Source organism: Lepidochelys olivacea (assembly GCF_965140295.1).
Source record: "Lepidochelys olivacea isolate rLepOli2 genome assembly, chromosome: 2".
In the NCBI taxonomy this organism is placed as follows: domain Eukaryota; kingdom Metazoa; phylum Chordata; order Testudines; family Cheloniidae; genus Lepidochelys; species Lepidochelys olivacea.
In genome coordinates this window covers 112,679,518-112,688,870 of record NC_140412.1, presented here as the reverse complement: position 1 = coordinate 112,688,870, position 9,353 = coordinate 112,679,518, and the positions used below count along the sequence as shown (strand labels likewise).

At 44.8% G+C, this 9,353-nt stretch overlaps 1 protein-coding gene across 3 annotated transcripts in view; it reads right to left on the bottom strand.

Annotated features, from left to right (window-relative positions):
- Positions 1-2,150: 2,150 nt before the first annotated feature.
- The window catches only part of GMPR (guanosine monophosphate reductase), a 65,100-nt gene continuing 57,897 nt past the window's right edge, over positions 2,151-9,353 (bottom strand). For all 3 annotated transcript variants that reach the window (XM_084619907.1, XM_084619909.1, XM_084619908.1), the window contains exons 8-9: positions 7,774-7,933; positions 2,151-2,598 (exon numbers count right to left, since the gene is read on the bottom strand). In XM_084619907.1, the coding sequence (XP_084476033.1) occupies positions 2,418-2,598; positions 7,774-7,933 (341 nt within the window). In that variant the 3' untranslated portion in view covers positions 2,151-2,417. The remainder of the gene's footprint in view (positions 2,599-7,773; positions 7,934-9,353) is intronic.

Genomic DNA, 9,353 nt, shown 5'->3' with positions numbered 1-9,353 from the left:
GGCCAATCTCTTTGTTCCACTTTCAAACGTGTGTGTGTGCTGTATTTTGTACAAGGGGCATTGTGAAAGGAGCCATCTGACTGAAGGTGTCCTCTGAAGAAACAGGTGTAACTGACTCCATAATGGCCACAGCAGTGGAGAATCAAGAAGTTTTCACTGCAGAAAAGAAGCAGTTCCAATGTGTACCTTAAAGATCTAGTCTTTTAAATGTGCAGAGGTTTAAAACGTAGCCCCAAAAGCCCTATAAAAACAATTAGCATCCCAACCTTGGAGCATCTAGGGGAGAGCCACACTTCTGAAGTATGGAATGCACTGGTGGTATGAGTGTATATTCAGTATAACCTCATTCCTTGAAGAAGTTTTGATTTACCTGTATACAAATACACTTTTCTTGTGGGCATGTGGCTGGAGGATATGTGGGCAGAAAGGAGGGGGGAGAGGGGAGACAGTCTACTCTTAGTTATATCTATGTAAATTCCAAGTAACTTCAGAGATTTAAGTGGAATTACTCTGGGTTTACATCAGCTTAACTGACAGCAGAATTTGGCCCACAGTATTTTTATTTATTTTTAGTAAAGAAACCATTCAGCTGCCTTTTTGGAGTTCACTACATACAAATTCCAACTTCAGAAGAAAGTTAATTGGCAGGGCCTGGGAGCCTGATTCTCATTTACACTTAGGTTTCTTTACATCACTCTGGCAGCGTAAATGGGCCTTAAAATCAGTGTACATGAGACCTACGCCCTCTTTAAGGCCCCCTGTACAATACCAGGGCAAAGTCTTATTGTAAATTAGAATCAGGTTCACAATGTTTAATGGGGAATACTTAACATTTTATTGTAAACCACCTGCCTTCAGATAAAGGATCATCTAGGCTTTTCCCATTACGCATAATCTGATTAACACCATCAGTGACTGATTTGGGGTTTAGGTTTGTTACTTAACATGTTCCATTGTACTGATCCTCCTTGATCTTTTCTGAACAACAAAGAATGCTAGAATAATGCCATTTGCTTTCTGTCTGCTCCTTTTCCCACGGGTCACAGTTTTGCATTCCAAAGGAAGTCTCTATCTTTCCACAGAAGGGGAAAAAAAACTCTGAAGTTACTTCAGTTTCCAATTGTATTGAAATCTCAGTCACAGGCTAAAGTAAGTGGCCGGTCATTATTAATTCATTGGTATTCATTCTAATAACATTTATCATAATGAACTACTGTGATATTCCTGGGAATTCAATGTGTACTTCCAAAGAAATTTCATTGTGATTTATCAATTAATTAGTCTACCATTACAGTTTATTAAAGTGTTGCCCAGAGTCTAAAATATTCATTATTTCCTTCACAGCAACTGCTTTAACTCAAGATCAGACAACTGGCTTCTTGCAATGAAGTCTTCAGCTGGTCTAATGCAGGCCATATTTTGCCCTCGGTTACACCTATGACTTCAAAAGAGTTGTACCAGGGTAACAGAGAGATGGATCTGACCCCCTTGGCCTGATTCCCCAGGCCTTGCTCAATGTGTAATCATTTCTACACCTGGCCAAAGCGAGTGTGTCTTTGTAGTTGCTTTGTGTCAGCTATGCTCAAATAAATGTGTTAGTCTCTAAGGTGCCACAAGTCCTCCTGTTCTTTTTTGAAATGACTATGCAAATCACAAGGCTCTGCAGAATCAGGCCACTGGCGCTGAGTAGTGCTGTGTCTCTACAGCTTCAAAACCTATTCAGAGATGATAAAAACAGGACCCCTGAGGATTGTACCCATCAAAAAACTAGTACCCTGTTAAATGTTCTGGGTGGGGGTGGGAGGAGGAAGCACTCACTACATTATAATGCCAGTGTCTATGGAGCGGTAAGTCTGTTAATATATTGATTTAAATAAAAAAGGCCTTAAAAGGCATGAAATGCCATTGATACAGCTCCAGCATTTTTAACATCACAGTGAAAATGCAGCAGCAACCTGGGCTCATCCAGCCACCTGAAACGTCAAAAAGTATGGCTCTGATCTTTGGTTATCCCGATCAACATACTGAACCCCTTCCCCTCCCAGCCGGCAGCTCCTATAACCCATACTGCTAGAGCGGTGCTGGCGAGAGGTTGTGGGGATGTTTCAAAACTTGGTAACAGCGACCAGGGTCTGGCAAGGCTAACTCACTGTGAATGGAGGCTTCTTTATTAGAGAGAAAAATGAATGGTGAAAAAACTAGATTGAAAGCAAACAGACGTGACTTTAAAAGATGAGGCTATTGCATCGTGAACCAAAAGAATCCTATATGGCACTGTGTTTGATGGCATGTCCTTCTGCTAAACCCCGCCACCAGTGGCAACTGACCCCCCTACTTCCACCGCCTGGGGGGTTTGCCCCAAACACAAAACACAGAGGGAGTGGGGAGAAGCGGCAGACACATGTCACAGTCCTTGGTTAAGAAAACACCTGGCTGTGCTGTTGGGTGACCCGGATAAATGTCGCCCTCCGGCTCAGCTCTTTGAGCTTGGCAGCTCCCACGTAGGTGCAGGTGGATCGCAGGCCCCCGAGGATATCAAGGATGGTAGTTTCCACGTCCCCTCTGTAAGGCACTTCCACGGTTCTGCCCTCCGAAGCCCTGCAGACAGAGAGTTGGCAGTAGCGTGGAATGAATTTTTCAGAACTCAGCACCTTACTGTTTTAAAGAACCTTCCACTCTTCGGATTGCTGACCATTCCTGTCGGGTGTTCAAAGGTTCTTCAGTGCATTGTACCAAAATCACGCCAAGTACTGTAAAGAGGAAGCAAATGCTTCTGGCAAATGCCCAAACAATGCCTGAGCGCACTATGGGCTTGATCTTTCTGTTTATATAAATGGGAGTTTTGCCCCAGGGCTGTAAGATGGAGCCTTACCCCAGAAGACAGACAGGCCAAGGCAATGTTTAAAAATATTGGGGCTAATCCTCCACTGGTATAAACTGGCATAGCTTCAGTGATGTACCAGAGCCTGTGCTTAATTTGTGCCAGGGCTGAGCCCTAGCACCTGTGGGCTTGGCAGTTCAGAGCCCCGGCACCTGTGGGCTTGCCACGTCAGTTATGAAAGTAAAAAAAATTGCTTGAGGCCCCAGCACCTCTTTCATTACAAATTAAGCACTGAACAGAGCTACCCTCATTGACTTCAGCTGAGGATCTGCCCCATTCCTACTTAGGACCGGAAGTGTGCACGGTGCATTACAGAACAGATAAATATTAGGCTTCTCTGCCAGGAGAGTTTACAATGTACCAGCCTTACTGCACTCCTTACTCAGATAAAAGCAGAATTAGTGTTATTCCAACAGGGCAGACTGCAGAAATACTTTATATAGTGTAAATGACTGGCACACAGGCAAACGGCCTGCATTGTCTTTCAAAGCAGATTTTCTTTTTTCCTCAGGAGGCAAAAAGAAAGAAGTTGAAGTCTGTGGGCTTAGGTCAGAGAAGAATTTGGTCTTGTGATTTTCACACTCATCCCTCCTGCCTCACTATCCCACCCTTTGCAGGCCCTGCTGTAGTGGAATGTCCCCAGATGTCATCTGATCTTTGTGTTCCTTCGAATAAGATGATTGTGCAACATGAGGCAAACATCATCTTTGGGGCAAGGCAGAGGGGCTTAGAATGTGCATTGTCCTGTGACTGCTGGGAATGGAATCTTGTGCTTTAAAGTCGTTAGAAAGCTTCATGTGTGTCCAAAATCCTAATGCCACTTCATAGTTAACTTGTTCAGAAAATGATCAAGCAGTAGTTGGTTATATAATATGTTAGGTTATAGTCAGAGAGTGCAACTCTGTGCATTTTGGACAATACCTTTTAAGGTTTGGGGTTGGGTGTTTTTTTTTGTTTTTTTTTTACAACAAGGGGAGGTCAAGGATCATGAATTCAAATATGCTCAAGTTGTAACACCTCCAGAGAGCTACCACCACCTGGAGGAAAGCTTGCATATACTTGATCAAACTGGATTCTCCAGGGACCGACTCAGAAAGAGAGGCTATTTAATCAAAATAGTGAGGGAGATGCAGGTCTCCATCCTAGTGAGGTGATTCCTGATGAACCATGAGCCTAGAGGTGGTGCCCTTGTTGTACCACGGGTGGAAATACAGGTGCAGTTGTCCTGAACTGTGACAGAGTTCTCAAGGCAAAATTTTCAGTTTTGAGAGCATAAATCCATACTCAGGCACTTTAAGGGGCCTGATTTTCACAGTGGCTGAGGGATCCCAGATCCCCAGCAGCTTGAATGGAAGCTGCGGGGCTAACCACTTCTGTTGGTGCCTCAACACAGACTGACAGTTGGGATTTTCAAAGGAGCGCAAAGCACTCAACGCCCACTGAATTTCAATAGGTTTGGAGTAGCACTTCCCTCTGGCGTCTTTGAAAACCCTAAGCAAGCCCCTGCCTTTAGGCACCCAATATTATAAATGCTGAGGTTAGACTGGACATTTTAGAAACGGCACTCCGGACCAGATTTGGCTGTGGGCTAGAATTTGCGGTACCTCAGTGGAGTTAGTTTAGCTCTACGCCTATGGAATTGAAGGCAAAATCTGGCCCCATTTCTTTGATTTGCCTCTTCAGCACCACCATGTCCTCTCTCAGTGCTGTAGAAACAATAAACCCTATTTTTAAAAACTATTTTGAATCTACAGTCTCTGTGGCAGACCAAAAAACTCAACCAAACCAGACTAGCTAGTTAACTATATCCTCCTGGGGCCGTGGCCACCATTCTATAACCATGTGTACGAGGCATGGTATCTAAGCACCCTATACTGCTAATAGCCAGTGCAGCAGAGTATCAGGCTGCCTGGCTGAATTCCTAGGTTCGCTGCTAGCAGGAATCCCCCATACACAACTGTGTAACCTATCGCTTACAACACAGGAGCAGCAGCCTCTTATTGGCTGTTGAAACTTTCAGTTGCCTGAGAGAGTCAGAGAAGCTGGTTTCAGAGGAGCAGCCGTGTTAGTCTGTAGCGGCAAAAAGAACAGGAGGACTTGTGGCACCTTAGAGACTAACCAATTTATTTGAGCATAAGCTTTTGTGAGCTACAGCTCACTTTATCGGATGCATATCGGATGCAAAGCTTTCCTGTCCTCCTGTTCTTTTTAGAGAAGCTTGGGTAACACATTCCCTGAGCACTCTAAGCCTTCATAAATCAGGGGCTGGAAAAGAGGGAGTGTGCCTCTAACAGGATGGCAGCTTGTGCAGCATTTCTGGCAGGGGCTGAAAGCAACTAACCTTTATGTTTAAGTAGCTAAATAAAACCCCTTTCCTTCTGCACTGTTTATCCAAATGGGACACTGGAGTTCAATGGTGTTATCAATTTACTCCACTGTCAGAACCTTAGTGATGAATCTTGCCCCCAGTTACCACACACTCACTCTCTCTCTCTCTCTCGTAACTGGGGGGTGGAATTTGGCCTTTCAGTTGCCACCCCGGCACACAACCTTCACCAGCATCGGTGGTGGCCTGTCACTAACTGAACTGAGCCTCCAAAGGTTTGCTCGGCTTGTTCGGGCGGTCTGTTCCATTGTGAAATGGTCATTAATGACACGCTGTGCTGAACAATGTAATGGTTTAGACCTACCGCTGTGTACATGCTCCAGTCACTGACATAAAAAAGAGGGCGAAAGTGGCGTTTGTAATTGCAGCTCAGATGAAAGGCTGTCAGTGCTTGTGTGTAACTGGCAGCTGCCATTTTTAAATTATAAGATAATTGCTAGTAACATCCACTCAGACTGTTAGTTCCAGATGCTTTGATGCCAAGCGACATCATGGAAAAAAAAATTAACAGCCTCTTGGGACTGAGTGAATTACATACAACTCATGCAGGCATGCAGACTGCCTTGTGCAACGTTTCAGCTTGTCCTAAACAGGGCCATTCTCTTGTGCAACATTTTAGCTGCAAAGAAACATTTGAGCTGAAAAGAAAAAGACTCCCCACTGCTCTTTGGCTGTTAGGGCTTCCTAGACATTGGGTCGGGGGACAAGTAGGGACTGCCTGATTCCCCTCACCCAACAGGTTGGGGAGGTGGACTGGAGCACAAGTAGGGGAGATTATATTACACTCAGCAACGTCCAATTACTCCACCCCTGCCCAGGAGCAGAGCCACAATTCTTCTCCAGGGCTCCTTCTGGGGAAGCACAGGTGTGTGCTGCCCCATATCCAAGGCACTGAGCAAAGGCTTAATCTAGCTTATGGTTTCTCAACTGAGGGGTTGCAACCACCCTGCCCTTCCCATACCGCTAAACGGAGGGGAGCTGCAGGCTATGCCACTTGTGTATTTTTATTTTTTGCAGGATTAACCCTTTAGTGGGGACTAAATCGCACTGCACGATTTCTCTTAGCTCTTTCTCTCCCCCCCTTCCCACCCCAATCCTTTGTCCTAAAGATGTCTTTTTACTCCTCCCTAAAAGCTTTCCTTAGGAACTGGAGTAGATGCAGCTGTGTTCAGTATTTGGCCCAGATTATTGGACCAATAAGTGGGGCAGCTCTGTCTCCTTGATGGGTCTGATTTCAGCCAGAACAGAAGGCAGAAGTGCCATGACCATGTCTGTGCTCAGGTCTCCCTTGATGGTTGCACTTCGCCTGCCACTAACTTTTTTGATCTCCATTATTACAGGCATTTTGTTGCAACCCAATACACAATACGGAATACATGGGAAATTTAGGCCAACGCTGCTAGACTTAAATGTCTTAGGGAGAAGTTACCTGCCTTCTGTAAGTACTATGTATGTCTATAGGGTACTTTCTACATCTTTAAAAACAGTTAATAATAAGCAGCAGCTCTGAAGACAGATACAAGCTGCTAAATTTAGGCTTGGATCAAAGTTTGGGAGGCGTTTGCATCCTGGGTTGGGGCTTGGCCTGCTGCAAAATTAGGGGCTGTGCCAGACTGGGGATATGTCTGTGAACTCCATTTTGCTTTGTCAATCCCATTTTGTCCATTATAACCTTCCTTCTGGAGTGTGACCTTCATGTTGTATTGTGAATTCCTTTGTGGATCAGAGTATCCATTTTATGGTAGGGGCTGGCTGGACTCCTCATGGAAAGACTATGTATGAGGAGGTATGACAGCGCCATCAACACTGAATGAATATCCTCTACTGGAATAATGGGTTTTCTACTGGTATGGTCATTGACTATGAATAACTCTCTACCCAGAAGCCAACTGGCGGAAGGAGGGGCCTGGAACCCACAACTCCCCCAGTTAAATGCACAAGAACAAAATGTGGACTAAGATAAAAGAGGGGTGATTCTCTAAGGACGCTCATAAAACGCAGGACACAGAGCAGGGCTGATATCAGGGTGAAAAGGTTGTTGTTGTTTTCCATAGATCTGTAACTCTCCAGTGCTTTCAAGAGTAAAGTGTCTGTGATTAAAAAAATCCTTTAAGACTGTGTTCCTTCCCTTCCTGTCATGTTGTCCCTGAAGACACCAGAACTCCCACAGCCAGGTGGATTCTGGGGGGATGTCAGTAAGCAACATGGGGCTCAGACAGCTGGACTGCCAGGTCCCACTGCCCAAGAAGGGTGTCAGACAAGGAATTTGCACCTCTGTTCGTGTGCCTGAGACATCCAGCTTTAGGAACAGTGCCCAGTCACTTCCTAGTCCCAGAGATCTTGGAAGCATATAGGCCCAGGAGTTGGGTCTGTATACAACAGCCTGGTGCTCATCCAGAAGAGGGAACAGGCCCTGCTTGTAACAGGAGCCAGTTGCAAAATGCAGACCCAGAAGCAGGTTTGGTGGTGGTTCCAGCCCATAGTAAAATCTGAGTATAACTTGTACCTGTATTCAGCAACTCCTCCTACGTGCTTCTTCATGGCTGTATCAGAACTCATCCCGTAGAACAGTTTCATCTTCTTGCCATTTTTTTCTAGAACCTCTCCAGCACATTGATCGTGGCCTGCAAACATTCCTCCAAGCATGACAAAATCAGCACCAGCTCCTGTGATCAGCAGAGAACGTGAGATGAGAAGGATGGGGGTGGAGGCGAGAGAGGGAGAGAGCACAATAAAAAACAAAGCAAAAACAGTCATGCAGCCGAAAATGATAGCCAGCCCTGTCTTGAATGCTTCAGAGCAGGGAAACCTTAACTGTAACAGACACAACCGAGTTAAAAGACATCCTTTACCAGCAGGACCTATACACACTGATGTCGTATTCCCTTGATATTTCAAACAAGGAGCATCTGATCTGGCTGTGATACTGAACACCACAGAAAGTGCTCTTTTTCGCTTCCATGTTCTTGCTTTCAAATTCAGTTTAGTGCTTTTAACTCGCATTACAATCCAAACACACGGAGAAGATGTCAGTCAGCTGCACAGCTCCCCAAATCCTCTCCAATCAGGTCATATACATGAGTGGGAATACATGTTTGGGAGTACACGGAAGAGGAATGTTCACCTTTATTTACTTTGTAGGTGGATTTTTGAAGTGAAAGATATGATGGCTCTGAAGTTTTTCTGCCCGCTTTCCCCCCCCCCGCCCAGCAATGCAGTCATACAGTGCAGTGAGGGGTAAACCGCAATGGGTATGAGGTGAGTTTGTGTTTGGTTCAGATTACTAACATTGTAAAAAGAAAAGGAGTACTTGTGGCACCTTAGAGACTAACCAATTTATTTGAACATAAGCTTTCGTGAGCTACAGCTCACTTCATCGGATGTAGCTCATGAAAGCTTATGCTCAAATAAATTGGTTAGTCTCTAAGATACCAAAAGTACTCCTTTTCTTTTTGCAAATACAGACTAAGACGGCTGCTACTCTGAAACCTAACATTGTAAACTAGCCGGGGCATGGCTCATTTTCTTTCTCGTGTGTATGAAAGGCACATAGCACACTGGGGTTCTAGTCCGTCACCGGACCTCCTCAGCGCCAGGGTTATACAAAATATAATAATAAACACCCGAATATCTGGATGCTTATCCAACACCTACGCCTCCCTTGGGTTTGCAGATCATGAGGCCATTGTAGTTAACAGAAGTAGGATGAGGCTTTTGGAATCTGAATAGATTCTCTCAAGAGATTGGCCAGTTTTCCCATCTGTGCTGGAGTTATACCTTGAACAGCCTCCCCTAGGATATTTCAGGGCTTCCAGTCTTGGTTGGAACCAGGACATGCAGAATTCCAAGAAAATGAAAACTCATTTTTAAAACAGAAGCAACTGTTTTTGAACCAGGTAAAAAGGTTCAGATCTTGCTGTTTTTAGAGCCTGTTGTGATCCACCCCTGAAACAAAACACTTCAGTGGTCCAAGATGACTGTTTTGTCTATAAAAAGAAAAGGAGTACTTGTGGCACCTTAGAGACTAACCAATTTATTTGAGCATAAGCTTTCGTGAGCTACAGCTCACTTCATCGGATGCATACC